This window comes from Leptosomus discolor, chromosome Z, assembly GCF_034619465.1.
Source record: "Leptosomus discolor isolate bLepDis1 chromosome Z, bLepDis1.hap2, whole genome shotgun sequence".
Lineage (NCBI taxonomy): Eukaryota > Metazoa > Chordata > Aves > Leptosomiformes > Leptosomidae > Leptosomus > Leptosomus discolor.
Genome location: NC_141419.1, coordinates 56363485 through 56380983, shown reverse-complemented (window position 1 = coordinate 56380983; position 17499 = coordinate 56363485). Strand labels below are relative to the sequence as shown.

Here is a 17499-nt window from a genome sequence, read left to right as displayed (position 1 = left end):
AGATGGTATGCAATAATAATTCCCTTTCCCAGTTTGGGACACACACACACACACACACACGAAATGGTGTCTTTCCTCCTCCCCCAACACACACTTTCATAAAATGAGAACAGTTTATTGAATACACTTCTCACAGTTTAACACCACAATCAACATTGATAATTTCTTGGTTATCACTGCTGGTTATAAACTGCTGGTTAAATTTTACAACTGCCCAAGTAAGTGTACTGCAGTTTTGTAGGCCAGGCCATGTGTTCTTCAGTGAACATAAACAATGGCTCAGACGTATGCTGCCAAAATGAAACGTGAAAGGCTTGGGCTTTCGGGAACTTTGCTGTTTTGTTTGTTTTAATGTGAACTAATCAAGTTTGGGGGCTGCAGGAAAACAACACAATACAAAGGTGGGATCAGATATTGCAGTCTCTTGGTCACAGGACAGATCAGAATAGTTCAAAAAGATTATGCTGCTTTCACGTCCGAATTATGAGGTCTGTTGTTTTCATTCAACTTACTGTGGATACCGATGATGCATTTTATCAGTCCCAAACTTTACCTGAGCAACAGCTTGTGCCTCTGTTGCACCATCCCAGATAGTATTCTACAAAATCAATTTAAAAAAGCAGGGTACAAGCGATGATATTTTTTCAATGTTTTTCTACAAGAAAAAAAAAAAAAGATATCTCTGTTGCTAGTGACTGTTGGCTAGACAGTCAATTTTTGCTGGATAGTCTGAGGACTCTAGTTTTAACCAAGTCTTTATAAGACTGGTGCTATCCTCTTGGGTCTTAGAAAGTGATGAGGGCTCCTCTGATGTTGGAAATACTCCAGAGCTCCCCTGAAACCTAAAGGAAGTCAAGGATGATCGTTAGGGATTGTGATGCATAAATGCAGGGCTGAATGCTCTGCTAGACCTGAGGACTTCTGCTGTCTGCTATTAATAAATTTAGACAGGATTTTATTCACAAGCATAATCAATGATTGCCTTTTTTTTCTGGTTCTGTGAACTAGGGATGCAAAACTCACTGTTAGAGGACTAACTAAAGATTGTCAAGTATTGACCACATCTTTTTTGAAGCTCTGGCATTTCTCATAGCTAGCAGGGTGTTGCAAATACTGCAGGGGTAAAAAATTTCACCATACTCCAGAGCTGAGTATTTCAATGTGTGGAAGCTGTCCCTGTGCGGCAAAACCAGGACATTTCTTAAAGCATTTAGCTATCAAGTCTCACTTTGAGTTTTGCAAGGCTCAAGCAGCCACTGATGTGTACTCCTGGATCAAGATCTTAGCTTTAAGAAACTGTCAAATGAAATCAAACAGAAAATTTTTTTGTGCGGAGTCACCGTATATTGTTCCTCTTCTGCTTACAGTAGTCTTTTAAAAAAAATAAATGGTACTGCGCCTGCTTCTTTCATTTTCATGTTTTGTATCATTTTAGCTCATGGATGTGGCTCATGGTAATTCTCTCCCACCTATGGTGTTATCATGGTTGTATGAGTGATTTCCACATTAGGCTGAAAAAGATGTAAATCTGTCTTTTCTCTGTGTCAAATCAGACAGAAAATTCTGCAAACTTGGAAGAATAGTTTGCAGGGAGAGGAATTCTACTGTCTTCCTGATTTCTTTTTTTGGTGTGAATTCTTTTTCCTCCCCTTCCTTTTATACTAGGTTCTGTGTGAACTCTTGATCTGTTCTTCGTGATTCACTGAGGACCATACTGCTGAGTAGAACTTCTGAGTTTAAGAATCGGTGATGGTCCTTCAAAAACAAAGAGTAAGAGCAGAATTCTCCTTAGTGAAGGCTTTTTCTGCACATTCAGGTCAGAGACCCCTCTGAACGGCTTCCAGCACAATAGAACATTTTTCCCAGGAGTGCATGAGGCTTTCATGAGCCCAGAAAGACCCTTCTGAAGTGTATGATTAATGCACCATCCCCACACAAGGAATTATATATCCTGTTTCTGACACACAGACTCAAACCATATTAATCCGTGCAAAAGGCCTCGCATTTGCTAAAGAAGCTGTATTGCTACAGCTGTATTTTTTTTTCCTGTTGGGAATTTACGTCACTGTTTACTCTAATTAGAAAAGGGCAGCCTTAGTCTCGGTGGGCCAGATCTCTTACAGCCATCAATATATCCTGTGGTATTTTTCCCTTCCTACTTCTTTTCAAGATATAGTTTGATTTGTAATCATGTTTCTGTCCATCTACAGGGGAAAACAAAACAAACAACCAAGGTTGTGCTGTTCATCTCAATTTGTCATATTTTTGCTTCTGTTTCACAGTCTAGTCTTTGACTGTGTCTCTTAGTGTTTGGAAAGAGAGAAAAGAAAAGGCAGATTGAAAAACGGTGTTTCCAAAACAGGGCAATTCGTTCAAAACATGGGAAAAGAAAGAGAAAGCAGTGCTGAAATATTTTAAGCTGCCTGAAAAGAAAAATATCGGAGAGGATTGCTGCTGAGAGTCTTGAAGAAGGGTCCATCTTTTCTGGTTGTGATTTGACAGTTTCTTCTCCTGTGATAGCACCATGCCACTAATGCAGAGATGCCCAGGCAACACTGTTACATTATATCATAGGACAGATAATCGGCTAGGAGAGGCTTTTAGTAGCAGCATTGTTCTTCCCTTGCCAGCTGTTCATGCAAAGGCTTAGAGGCAAGGACAAGTGATGCCCTGCAGAGCTTTTCAAGCCCCCATAACTGTATTAATCAGCACAGCTATCAGGATGGATTTTTTCCTGGGCCAGGTGCAAGTGCAAGTGATGCTGCTTTAGCAGTGTGAAGGTCACTTTTCTTATTGCACTCCTTGCACTACAAACTCTTGTTTACATGGCAAAACCCTTCAGTATGCAAAGTACTAGAAGTATAGTGAAGCTCAGGTGACTTAAAAGTTGGCAGTATTTGTAGGCTCTAAAGAGTGTTTTCTGAACATGCACTTAGTTCCAGCCAAGAGTCCATGCCTACGACTGAAAGGAGCATTTTTGCAGCCACGAAGAAGAATGAAGAGACTTTACCTCAGAAAGAAAAAAAATCTTGAATTAGAATTTTTATGCTTTTGTACTTCTTACGGCACAGCCTTCTATTTTTTGCTCTGAACTATATACATGATCTCAGAATGTCTTTGGGAAATATTAAAGATCTAAAATCCGTGTCAATGTGTCAGGGACAGCAGGTAGTGGTAGGTGATTTTGTGATAGAATAAAGATCAGTCCATATCGTCTGTCCCCATAAAAATATTTGGTAGCACTAACCATGCATTTACCATGCATTCATTGTGTCAGAGCATGGTATCAGAACAGTCAGAAATTACACGGATTACACCCGGAAATTCATTTGATTGTGTTTTTGCCACCAATACATGCTCTGTTTTGTGCATTTCATTTTCCTATTGCAAAGTATCTCTGATATTTTGTGTAGCTGCAAGACATCTCAAAGCTGCAAGATGCATGTGTCAGAATGATTCTTCCCAGTATTTATGTCAGGTTTACTCTTTGGTCTTACTTCTTTTTCAGATCCATTATGCCGGTGCTGCCGACAGTTCAGTTCAGTTTATCTTCTATCAACCTATCATTCATAGATGGAGGGAAACTGATTTTTTCCCTTGTTCAGCATCTTGTGGAGGAGGTAATGAATTACCGTGGTATTCCAGAAACAGTCATCTGCATATACGATCTGTCCCAGCTGATGCACTAAGATTTGGACCTTTAAAATGGTCAAAATCTGAAAATGAGTAGCTACATCTAAATGAAGGGAGGGATGTAGCAACAGTGGTAGCAGCCTGTAGATTTTTTAGCATCATACCAGGCTCTGTACATAAAGTAAATTTTGATATCCACTGGATTTTGATATCCACTGGATTTAATATTACAGCTGTCAAACATAAGGGCTGATGTTATTTGGGTGTGCTTTGGAATAAAAGTTGTCTCCATTTGCCCCTGTCCCCACCAGCAGCTTTACCCTCCGAACTGAAACTGAGTCTTGGTGACCAAGAAACATTGGCCTTTGTTTTATCTTTTTTGCTCTAGGATTCTGAAATTTTATTTGATCATACTGGTTATCTTTTTTTTCCTACTACATGTGATTTGAGTGGTTTTCAATCTCGTCTTTAAAACAGCAGCTGTTGTGACCAAAAGCGCTGATATTTTCAGTTCACTTTTTGCCAAACCAGAACTTAGATGCACTTCAGAGGCAGGAAGAGCACTACATCACGTATTATTTTTTCCACTGTGTATTGCAGGCTATCAGCTGACATCTGCTGAATGTTTTGATCTGAGAAGCAACCGGATAGTAGCAGATCAATACTGTCACTATTATCCTGAAAATATCAAGCCAAAGCCAAAACTTCAAGAATGTAATCCGGATCCTTGTCCTGCAAGGTCAGTCAGCTCTAATTCTAAAAGTGACTGGGCTCTGAAGGAGTAAAATAAAGTAGGAAAATATTCTGTTGCTATTGCTTACATCATTTAGCCTGTGTAATCCAACCTCTTTCTCATCCTGAGGACGTACTATGTAGAAAAAGACCTCTGTTTAGCACCTCCACATTGCAAGGACTGATTTGAAATGGTTGTTTCTTCCCCTCGGATTGTGTTTTGCCTCACTAAATGTTATAAAGTGTGAGAAAAAAAATTGTCCATAATACCATCCCATGATCAACACATGCCTCTTAGTGTTAGTGAGATGGGAAAAATTCTCTTGGGGTAAAAATGTTGTTGGAAAATGGTTGACATCACAATTAGAGGCATTATTTTTATGGGTTTTGACATTTTCTCATTAATAAAAAGATTATTTGCAATCGTGGCAGCTTGTAAGAGTGTAACACGGCAGTGACAGTGTACCCTTTGGCCGTGCACAAAAGACTGCTTTCTGCTCCCCTGCCAAGCATTCTTCCTCAGAAGATTAAGAGTAAAAACAGTAAGATCACAGAGTCTGATTTCCCATGTATAAGAAAAGGAACAAAACCACAGAAAGGACTGATCCTTTATGGCACTGATGGCCCTGAACTTCAGTGGAAGTCAGTTAGCAGCCACACGTAAGCTGCAAGCATTTATGCATGTAATCTAAATCTTTTGGTCCTCTTGTATGACTTTGCCAAAAGATGGTTAAGCGCAGCCCAGCAGGCAGGAATGCACAAATGCCCTAAAGCCATTTCTTTACCTGCTCCTTTCCCTCTAGTTTTGTGCCAAGTTTGACAAAGTGAGTTCTAGCAAGTGTCACGTAAAAACTTTCTATGACCCTTCAGATTGCTGGCAGCTGCCATAGAAAAAAGGTGTCCTAGCCAGAAGAGGGATGCTTTAGGGACTTGTGGGACTTTGTATCCACCTGACTGAGGATGATTGCTTTCCAAAACAGGTATACCAGCTTTAGACTATCTAGGCATTATCAGAGCAGAACAAACCACTCCAAGCCCAAAATAGTTCTTACCTCTCCTAGAAAGTTTTCATTAAAGTTCATTGACTCTTCATAGCTGGGGTTAACACTCAGGTTTCTTCATCACTGAACACACTTTTACCGAACGTGTGTGGTAGTTTATATTCTTTTGTTCTAGTAAGCACATTTTAATGGCAATTCTGTTTGTAAATAATAAAAAGCCAGAAATGTTCTTATACAGTTTTAAATTTGAAGTGAAAATCTCCCAGAATTAAAAAGTGAATATCTCAAACCTCAACATCCAACATTATCTCAGCTGTACAGTACATTCTTTAACATTACGTACTTTATCATGTATTTCATTAGGATATATTAAAGATATGCTATTAAGAATGCAGCTTCACTATGGCGATGTGAAAAGTATTACCTGTTGAGCATGTACTCAGAAGTGATTTTTCAACTTAAAGATTGCTTTCCTATAATACAACAAGGCCATTTTTTCCTTTAACGATATTCTATCAAGTTCAGTATCTGACTTCTCTTATCCTAGTACTTTCCACAAAAAAATATATTCAATTTCTCAGGTTACTTAAATATATTAACAGTTTCAATAGAAATCTTGCTATAATAAAGTTTTTGGGTTTTTTTCTTCAGAGATTTTCTCAGATCAAACACTGTTTCTTTGAATTGTCTTTTGAATTGTTTGAGATAAATGTCAGTAAAGTAGAGGCCAAGTATGATCAGGTACGAGACCTAAATATGAACATCTCAGAGAAAGGATTGCTGAAGGTGTAAATCAATACGGAACCTGTCTTTTAGATTCATCTCTCAGAGCACCAATGAGAAAGTAATTGAAAGTACTTTTATGTAGCTGCCCTTTTTTTTCTTTTTTAAAGCCTAAGCTGCTATTATTTTAAAATACAGTTCTGAGTCAAATATGTAATTTGCCTCTGGAATTTGTACTATGGCTATTTTCCATACTTTTCCCGATAATTTTAAATGACATATTCTCAAATGGTAAGACAGATGACTGCATGGTACATGAGAGGAAAGACAGAAAAAAAAATAACAGCTGGGCAGATGTCAGGAAGAAATTTTTGTTTTATATAAGACATAACAAGGCAAAGTTGTTGATACAAAGACCCTGAGGGGAGGGAGAGTCATTTAGAAGTACAGCTACACTCTCCCAGGCTACATGCAGTAACACAGAGGAATTGGCTTTTTGGGAAAATCCTCACAGAGTGCCAAATTGCAAATTATTGTTTTCAAATGTGCCTTTGTAAAGAATTCAAGAATCAACAATCCAGACCGAAAACCAGAGGAAATCTGTGGTAAATTCTGGAATCTCAATGCTTCCTTACAGTCGGGAAGAGGGTGAGTGAAGCAGAACAACGGGGTCAGCAGCATGAGCAAGAGAGGTGTCTTGGCTCTGCAGTGTCTTTGCTGTGTGGGACCCACCCTGCTCTGACTGTATAAAACGAAGATGTTAATTTTTCCTGACAAACCAAGTTTCAGTGAGGCATAGCTGATTAGTGGTTGCTGACTGTTTCTATGGTGTGTTAATGGGTGCTGCAGAAAATAATCATGAAAGACCACAGTGGTGCTGAATAAAGCAACAGAGAAGCGTTACTGTAGGAGAGCTTACGTTAAAATTTTCAGCAAAAGGCAGGCTGAAAGAAAAGTTTAAATGAATACCAGGACCATCATGTGGGCCTGCAATTAGCCACCTCTTTATGCTTAGTTGCTTTATTGTGCTTATTATGGCAATAATTAGCAGTATTGCTGGCATCGTGAGTCACCAAAAAACTTAGATTGGATGAACATGGAAAATGAACCAACTTTTCTTTCTGCAAATCCAGTTTCTAATGAACACAGATGAGAAGCAGTGTGTGGAAGGTTATTTATAAAACATATATATTTGATACACGTTCCTTTTCCGGGTTAAGTAAAGGTGACCCCTCCACCTAAGTAAGACAAGCAATTAGTGTCTTACGGGGTAGATGACATGCCATGACTCCTAGTCCTTTTCTTTCCCTAGATACTATCAATGCCCTATCCAGCCTGCCCCATTGACCCTCTTTGGGATCCATCTCACACCTTAGAAAGACAGAAAGAAAATATTTGTTTGTTTACAGTCCATTAAGAACTTTACAACAGTCTGTACTTGACTGGCAAATATACATATAATATCTACTGATGTAAATAGTGCCCAGTTGGATCTAGCCCACTCCCTTCTCTGTAGCAAAATCCAACTTTGAGTTTTTTCATGTTAGTTAATTGCAAATCTTTTAACTCTCCAAAACATCACGGACTGGAGGGTTTAGGGGAGGTTTTTTAGGTATCATCCGCATCTTCCTCTCTGGTATCCTCTAATGAAAGGTGAATGGAACTCTTTTCTGCTTTGAGAAAAATTCTGTTTAGATATGGCTTAACTGGGTGTGCTATACACTTGTTTACAATAACTCTGAGGTGCTGTAAGCTAAAGATACCATTTCTTTCATAATTTAAAGGCATCCTTCAAAAAAAGCAATTTTAACAAATATGCAAAAGGATTTTATCCCACTCATCGTTCACCTACTCACCAGGATACTCTCTGGAACAACATCAGTGCTGCTTCCAGATTTCATTGACAGCTTTTAAATGACATTCCCAGCTGCACTGTTCTGCTTTTTTACCAGTATCTCCTCTATTTTTTGCCTATCTCTGCTACGTGTTAAGGTGGGCTTTTCTGAGTCACAAAAACTCTACTGCTGCTTTTACCAGGAGATTTCAATGGCATATAAATATTTGTAAAGGCATCACCAGCAAAGATTCTAATTTCATGCAGCAATTGTCTCAAAAGCTTTCATACTAACAAGTCTTTAATACGTGGGCTTCTTTTATAACTTTGCCAATAATGCCAGTCTGATCTGCACAGACAAAAATCCTGGAATTTGCCTAGAACATTATCTGTCAGCCTGCCATCAGAAATAATATTAGTACCTGTGGAAACTAAGAATCTCTAGTTCAAGCAAGACTTTCAACACTCAGAAACCTGAAGGAATTCTCAGATATCCACAGTTTATGGAGTCCTCCAGCAAAATTGCAAACTCCTCTTCCTATTTATCAAAGTTTTTCTTTTGTCATTCTTACCTAACTGTCCATACCAGGTGGTGGCAGAGGCAGGCATCAGCAAAAAGAAACTTAAACTTAAATAAAATTGTACTTTTTAGTTATTCATTTTTAGCTAATTTGAGAAGAGCAATGAAGCACAAATAAAAGCATACAGAAGACTGCTAGGATAAACAGCCATTCTGAGTGACCTCGAGTAATGATAAGTCTGCAATATGTGATGTGTAAATGGATACAATTTCCTGGTAATAGTGCAACACATATGCATGATAACTTTTATATATATCCTTGAGAAGAAAAGGAGTTAGTGACTAAATATGCACAATTGAAAGGGCAGCATAGAGTATCCTCTTAATCAGTAACAGAGGTCTCCTCGCTTCTTTATAAATTGGAAACTGAAGCAGGATATTGCCAAACCCATATTTTTTGGTTGGTATCATCTTCACTATGGTAATTATAATCCAAGTATCACAGCAGTGCAGTGTTCCCATTTTCACTACATTCTTTCTGGAGTATGAACAAAACTGAAGTGTCGATATGTTCCTGAAAAGACAATCTACTCTTTCTGATTTACACAGTACCAGCCATAGATCTGCAGTGATGAGAGGCGTTTGAGACACAATGACTTATTTATTATTATTGCCCGCAACTGGGACATATGATAGATTTAAACTTTGCTTTGAATACTCTCTCACATGAAATATCCAATAGTTACCACAGACGCTGAGCTTTTTGACAACACCCCAGATTTTTGCATGGATGTGGAACAACTGGTCATGACAATGCCCTTTCCTGACTTCTGCCTTAGGCATATGGTCATTTCTGTGGATTTGCATTTTTACTTAAGTTCTTAATTTGTTACAGGGTGGGTAAGAAAGCCTTTCTGCCTGGCTGTGCTTTCTGAACCTTGGTTGTCTCTGATTGCTGGGTCTGGTCTCAATTTTCACAGCCAGTCATATGCATATAATGATCCAAAAGATAGCAAGAGATAGCCATTCCAGGGGAGGATGAGATATGAGGGTTTTAGCAATCAAGGCAAAAGGGAGAACGAACGTTTTTCACCAGCCTGGTTGAAGTTGCATGTGCTGGAAAAGTGAGACTGGTATTAGCAAAAAGTATGCTGCCTGCAAATAAGAGAGCACAGTCAACAAACATCAGCCATTCCAACTGTGTATTTATGAAGGGTGATTTTTGAACAGTTCAGAATTTTCCAAGGAACTACCAAGGTTGCCGGAGAAATAAGATAAACTGCTGTATTATTCATGAAAAAAGCGAGGGAGAAGTTTAGGAGGGCAAAACCAACTCAGAGAAGCAGGAAAGGAAGCACCATGTAAGTTTTCAGGAAGGCTGAATTGGAAATAGTTATACAATCAAGTAGATATGGCACTACATATGCCTCCAGATACAGGAGTTGTAGATGGAGCAGGAGCTGATAACAGTGGCAACGTTCTTGTAGATATAATACAGGTCACCTGAGTTCAAGAGCAGGATAAAGATGAGCTGGAGATATTCCCAATGCCTAAAGAGGCAATTTTCTTCTCAAGACAAATAGGTAAAACCTTGAATTTTTGGGCAGGGTGAAAAACATTTAAATTAAGCTAGAAAATTATTTTGTCATAACAGGCAGGGAAGGTGGGCCAGGAAATGTTCGTCAAAGTGTTCAAAGAAGTGAATAGCAGAGCAAATTCAACTCTAAGAAGATAGCTCATATTAAAGAAAGACAGAAAGGAGCTGTCAGGACACATCAGATAACAAACTTTAGGATGGGAAGGTAGATCTGGTACTGCTATGAGCGTCAAATACAGGTATCTGTCTGCTCAAGATGGAGTTACAGGAAATGTAGTCTGTTTAGATTCTAGAAGAGACCAAAACTGCAGCAAGTAGTAAGACAGTCACTTACAGGAATTTTCAGTAGGTATTGAGTTGTTAACATTTAGTAGTGGAAAATAACAACAAATTTCCATCTTTGTAATGAACATTGCACATCTAAATCACAATAAAATATTAAAATAAATAAAAATAAAAAGAGAGCTTTTTAGAAGCATTACCATCATGCTACAGAAAGTATGTACTTTTGCTGCTTCCAATCAATAATATCCATTTCAAGCCTGTAAAGAAATTAGGTTTTAGCAGTCTATGGCAATGATAAGTAAACCATATGTTTCTTAGAATTTTAAATCTATGCACCATGAACAAGTCATTTATTAAAAAGGTGAGATGCTGTTGTGCTGAACAGACATGCTGATTAAAGTGCGAGGTTTTTCTGGAGGTTGTCATGAGATAGTTTTTTTCGCAGTTGTTTGCGTTTTTAAGCAGGTTATTTAGGTGTCCACTGACATTTCATTTAAAAATGTTTAGGTAGGGGACATTAGCTTTTACCAACCCATAAAGTACTAAGACCATATGAAAGGTCTTAGTATATATATATAAAAATCCAAAATACATGGTAGTTCTTCAGGTTCCACACTGATAGAGTGTAATGTGATAAGATTAACACATTGCTATATATATCTCAGGATTAAGTGTGATGGACCAGAAACCAGAAATCTATCTCATGCTGGTAGCAAATTACAATACCTACTACCTGCAAAAGTAGGCATTCAAAACCCAACGTTGCCTGTACCTGCGATGTTACTGTAGATGTCACCTAGCCCAGCTCTGAGTGGAAATAGTGATAGTTTTACAGAGTAACACACTGGAAACATTAACAGATACCATCTGTTTCAGGGCCTTAATACCTGATTCTCAGGGCAGAAAGGGTTCATGTAGCACAAGGTGATAATGTCACACTGTGGCATCTTCACAGAGCACTGTGAGGAGAGGGTGCAGTGTCACACACTACCTTAGTGTCAGGATTTGTAGTGTTAAACTGGAAGCTTTTTCACAAGCCTGTTGTCTATCCAGTGATAATTAGGCTCTCAGGGAGATGCTGGCTGGGAAGCTAAACTCTTGTCTTTTGTGATGAAATTTTCAGGTCTTCAAGTGTTTCCTTTGAATTAGCTGTCCACGGCCAACTTAAGCTGCTTTAACTTCTTATTATTATTTGCCAATTATTAATCTCTTAGATGTACTTCAGACTATCGCTTAGATGGCATAGTCCCCATCATGCAGATCATTTACTCTCAAGTCCAACGGATTTCAGAGAAGGCCTAAAACTTTGCTGTGTGAATCCTCATGAGGAAAGAGGTGTAATAGGTCCAGCCACCCAGGAGTGTGGGCAGCTCTGCAGCTGCAGCACTGTGAGTAGGAAACTCCCAGGGAAAGAAAGCTCACAGCAGAAGTGAAGGCTGTGAGCTAGAGGCATGCAAGTGCGTGTCCTGCAGAAGCTGGGCACTGGCACAGCAGGGTGTGGGAGCACCAGCGAAGGAGTAGCAGGTGCCCCTACCCACCCCCAGCCTTGGCACACCATCCCAATGCAGGGTCACACCACCCTGTGGCATCTTGGAGGGAGATGCCCTTTCTGTCTCCTGGCACTTCTCCGAGCTTGAGCCCCTATGCCCCTGCTCAGCTCAGCAGATGGCCAACCTGAGAGCTGTAGGCATGCAGGAGAGGGAGGCAGTAAGGACTGGCCAGAGAGGAGTCATGGGGGAGCTACAGGAGAAAGGCATTCATGCCTTTCTGTTGAGGCATTCATGTTGAGGGGGTAGCTTAAGGAGGAAAAGGAACTATTGGAGAAGACACCAAACATGACTTTCAAGGAACGCAGCTGTGGGCAGCTGTGCCAGGGGAAAGCCGAACATTTGCAGAGATGGTAGACCTGGGTAAGGCATATCCACCTCTGGCACATGCAACTTCTGCACCAGCTTGACATGTGCCTTGGAAGAGCAACTGTGCTGAAGCTGCCAGTGCTTAGGAGGAAAAAAACCAATCTGAAGAGTATGTGACACAACCTGTTGTTCTGAAAGGCATGGGACTTTTCAGACATATGAGACTAAAAGTACTTTTAAAAATAATATGCTTTGTGTTCCTACCCCTGCCAAAGTAGTTTTGCTTTAGGTGCTGTGTGAATGAGTCCTATTAGCTACTTCCACATCAGACAGAAATCTCAGTGTACTGGAGGAATTTGCTCTGTTCATTTAGCACACCACCCCCTTTGCATTGTCAGAGTAATGTACAGGGAACAAAGCCCATAAACAAAATCTCTTTCATCTTTTTATAGGATTATAATGGACTGATAGATTCATGGAATTTAAAACACTTTGCCCAGTCAAAAAAATATGGGATTCACCAAAGTAACCTCTAAGATGTTTTTTAAATAGTTCACTTAGGCTTGCTTTTTTGTGGAACATATACAAAGCTAGGAAAGATGCAGTTGTCATTAATGGTACAATTAACACACCATCTGCTGTTCTGTTGTATCTTCAAGCTGATTTTTAAAGTCATAAATTAAGCCATTGTGTATTATTTTGGGGGTCTTATTCCTCACTGTGACCATTTGTCTGACGTTGTTGGGGATCATTATCTTGCAGTAACAGAATGAGAGCCTTTGGCAGCTCCTCACATATGCACAAGGACAACGTCAGTAATTCTGTGGAGCTCTATAGCATTTACAGAAATGCAATTTATGTATGCAAAATTCTTTGAGGGTCAAAACTTTCCAATGACAAAATTAATCCAGCACTTTGTAAATGTTATTTAATCTTCATAACAGTGTTTACATGTGGTTCAGTTATTTCCATTGGAATGGCCTTGGATATTATGCATTCTAATGCATGTAGACCTGGATTATGCATACAGATCATGTTTATTAGAAAGAAAACATTTCTCACTGAAATGAGTGAGAAATGTTTTGAAATCTCTTTCTTTCTCAAGCAGTAGATGCTTTTATAGTATAATTATTTCATTTCTGAGCTTGGTATATTAATCTTTTTTCCAACTACTCCTCAGCAAGCTGATGAGCTGGGAGGTGCAAAAGGCTTCAGAGTGGAACTTCAGCAGCAGTGGTAGAAGAGTCAGGAAAGCAGAGATTCCCAAAAGCATGAGCGAAAAAAAAGAAACTCAGAAAATCTCTTTCCAGCTTCTTAAAATACTGGTACATGATTTCTCAAACTTCTCCAGGCATTTACTCATCAAGCTAAGTCTGAAAAGACTTGTTCATTTGCCATGCTCTAAATGACCCATTTGTCTTTTCCAAAGTTTACCAGTGCCGTATCTGCCTCTCCTAGATTTTTAGATTTTTGTGGAGACGGTCAGCTCTCCAAAGATGCAAATATGCACACTCATGCAGAGGGCTCCTGTGATTTCAGAGGCTGCTAATCTTAGACGGAGTGGTCTAGTCCCCATTATACACTCCCAGGGCTCCAGCGCCTTCCCGCACTTTAGATGGCAAATTCCAGCATGCTGACCTGGCTCTGACTCCTCACTGTGGAAACACAATGGGATCCGTTCTGCTATCATGGACAAGTTATGCACACAAAAACCCTGTTGACTGAAAGGAGAATAGACCCCTTTAGCCTTAGTGTGACAAGACTCCTTTGAATGCTCGCAGCATTTTTCAGTGAACCGTGTTGAGTATGGAGAATACTTTCTCCATTCCCTCTCCTTTGCTCCTTCCCCCTTGCAGAAATTCATTGCAGCATACCTAGCACCTCTCTCTATATAAGGCTCTCAAAACCCACCTTCATTATTTTCAGTCAGTTTCCTCTCTCCTTTACTTCGGTAGGGACACACTTTTTATTTTAATGCAATCGTCATTCACTCTTTGATGTTTCTTCCCACCTACTCCATCCAAGTCCTCTGTTGCTCAGTGGCTTTGATGAAACTGATAGATGAGGTGCTCTGGGATCATCTATTTAACATTAACAGATATGCCTGATAATTGGGAAACAACATGGGTAGAGTCACTCTGAATCAGAATCTATAAAAAGTGCAGACAAAAGGTGAAATTCCAAACTAGCGATTCAGTGATACCCTGTAGTTGCTAACAAGTCAAGTGAGATCCATTTCACACATAACTAGCAAAATAATGGTTCAGATAATTATTAGGTTTTGTCTACACTATTGTACCCTGTAACCTTTATGTTATATTATTTAGCTATTATGCCAATAACATTGCAGCAAACCAAGCCAATCAGTCACTACAACAGCAGAAACAAACACAAAAACCTGAACTGACATGTTACTCTTCTCTCCAGCTCCTTCTTTCTTACAGAAAAACCCAAATAAAGAGGCAGGTTCTGAAGGTGAATGAAATTGAACTCATTTAAGATGGAGAGACAAGTTGCAGATTTGAATTCTCACACTGTGTTCACCAAATTACTAATCCCAGCCCCTGTGAAAGCAGACATTTTTTCTGAAGGGCAGAAACAACCATACAATAGTTTAAAAAAACAGTTTGATCTAGAGTTCTCTGAAACAGATAGAAGTTCCCCTGTTGTCTTCAGTGACTTTGGATCCAAGCTCCAAGAAAATATTAGGTGTAGAAATTTATTTTTTTAATGACACATAGTAACATCATAAATTTAAATAATATTTGGACAACTCATTTGGATTGCTTGTGGTAATTGATTCTTCTTAGTTAAAAAGTAATGCATTCATAAGAGTAGTAACCAGTGCTTTATATGCATAAGTTTTGTTTTGAATGTGGTAGCAACTTAGGTAAAATATTTGTTTGGGTGGTTTTTTAGTAATACTGTGTAAAAAAAGTTGTATAATGTAATCATTTAGTGTTTATTTTATTATGTGTACCTTCTACTCAGAGGGTTGGCATTATTGTTCCTAACAGTGATGGATACAAGCAGATCATGCCCTATGACCTCTACCATCCCCTTCCTCGGTACGTAAAACAGTCAAGCAGATGCTAGGATTGACAAATACATTTAGTTCATTTTTTCTCTCCTCTGCATTTCTGCTTTGCTTTCAAACTAAGTTAACAGATGTTGCTATTCTCTTGTTCTGAACTCCTGTAGATTAACCTAAAGATGTTCAAGGGCTAACCTGTTGTTATAAATTCTGTTGATGCAGAACTGAAATGATATTCTAGCTGAAGACGCAATGCACACTTATTGTGTCATTCCTTTCTTTCTTTTCTCACCCCCCACCTCCCCTTTTCTCTCACACCCTTTCTGTTTTTTCACTTTAGTCATCTCTGAACAAGACTGCAACCTGTGGCTTTGTAATGAACAATCAAACTTTCTCCCTCTTTCTGGCGGCGCTGCTTCCTGCATGCTTATAAATTGTGAGATTTTGAGTTTGGACAGTATTAGTGCTGTGTTGTGATCCTTTGAACCCATGCTAATGCCTTCCCTAGGGACGTTAATCCATTGGCTTTTCTAAGAAATGAGAGATCAGGGGCAGGAATAGGATCAAGGCCTGATTGTATTATTAATTATCTCACAATTAAAATATCTTTAATGTAAGACTTGAGATTCTCATGGAAGTAATCACATGAGTAATTACTCTTAAAGCAGTGATAAGACTGGTGCTGGTAAAAATTTTTGGTGGCTGAATGATAATAACCTTCTGGTTTTGAAATACTATGTGGACAATGCAATGGTATTGTGCTGTGTTTCCTTCTTCATTAATTTATTGTGTCATGGAGTATGAAATCACAGAAAGAAATCCCCTAGGCAACTTGTAAGTCTCATCCTGGTGAGGAAACGACCTCCCTCAAACCACGGTGAGGTCTAATGCAGAAAGCTTGCAGCAGCAGTGTGCAAATGCAGTGCATTCACTTTCAACAGTCTCCAGCCAAATCATGGACCCATCCCACACTGTGAGTGAGAAGACAAGGGACAGAGCAGCTTACTTACCAAATATTGTGGCTGCCGTTCATGCTGAGACACTTTATCAGTGATCTTTGACATTTGGATTAAGCTTTTCTCTTCCTAAGTGCTTATGGTTACATACACACAGTCATTATCACCAAATTTTCGTGAGATACACTTGTAAAGTACATCCCTGCATCTAATGCCTTTTTTCTGGAAAAAAAAAATTCTCTGTTCTTTATTTAAAAAAAACCCACACATACCTCCTAACCTTAAAAATTACACCTCTGTCAATAAGGAATATAGAAACTAGACTATTAATGCAGGGTTTAAAAATCTGGCTTTGAATAAAACAGATTTTATTTCAGTTGTGCACAAAAGCCATATGCATTGACAAAACACAGAGAACAATTTTATATCAGAGGATGATTCAGCAATAATTAACAGAGGAAGGACTATATCTAAGGAAAAAACATCCTGAGCTGGCAGCTAGGCAGAGGATTTTTTACTGCTGAAGAAAATCCAAAATAAAGGATCAAAATGCCCTGAGGTACTTGGTTTTCAGTAACACTGAAAGCAAAAAAAAAAAAATTCATTCCCTGAAAATGATCAAAAGGCTGAAACTGTTTCTCAATCTGTTCTGGATTATGGTCTCACCCTGTAACAGTCCCTTTACACCCACTCTCCCAGCCATGCTATTCTGCTTTAACACCCCCACTGATTGCTCAGGCTGCAACTGTGGGCTGGGACCTCGCCCCCTTTTTTCCCTCTGCTCTTGCACTGCAGCTTCCCCTCTTCATCCTCTCCTCCACTCCCACATGTGGTCCTATGAACACATGAACAGGGCTCAGGTCTTCCTCCCTCACCCCTAGAGGGAAGACACAGCCACATCTCTTCTCCAAACCAGAGAGTCAGCAGAAACTGAACAGACCACAAGGCTGGCATGAGACAGGGCCAAGCCAGGGGTATAAAAAATGTCTTTCACCTGGACCTGCACAGTTTAGGATAAAAAAACCCAAACCAAAAAACCCCCAACCAAACCAGTGAGGCCTTGGTTGCATTACGTCTGAGACTGGCACCTAATACCAGGAACAGAGGAAAGCAACAAACACTCCAGAAGTGGAGAGCAAATCTGGGAAGGCATCTTTGCAAGGTTTCTGCAAGATTTCCTGCCACAATCTCGCAGCCTTGAATTTTATCACAAAGAGAGAAAGGTACGGTTCAGCGGATATTACACTTACTTTTAGTCCACCACCAATTCCTTTCACAAATTCTCGGTCAATGTTGCACCCTTTGAACCTTGACTTTGACACATGCTT

At 39.4% G+C, this 17499-nt stretch overlaps 1 protein-coding gene across 1 annotated transcript in view; it reads left to right on the top strand.

Moving 5' to 3' along the window:
- ADAMTSL1 (ADAMTS like 1) overlaps nucleotides 1-17499 on the top strand; it is a 459478-nt gene that overhangs the window by 342742 nt on the left and 99237 nt on the right. The window contains exons 9-11 of the mRNA XM_086479436.1: nucleotides 3509-3620; nucleotides 4234-4372; nucleotides 15199-15249. Coding sequence (XP_086335562.1) covers nucleotides 3509-3620; nucleotides 4234-4372; nucleotides 15199-15249 — 302 coding nt within the window. The remainder of the gene's footprint in view (nucleotides 1-3508; nucleotides 3621-4233; nucleotides 4373-15198; nucleotides 15250-17499) is intronic.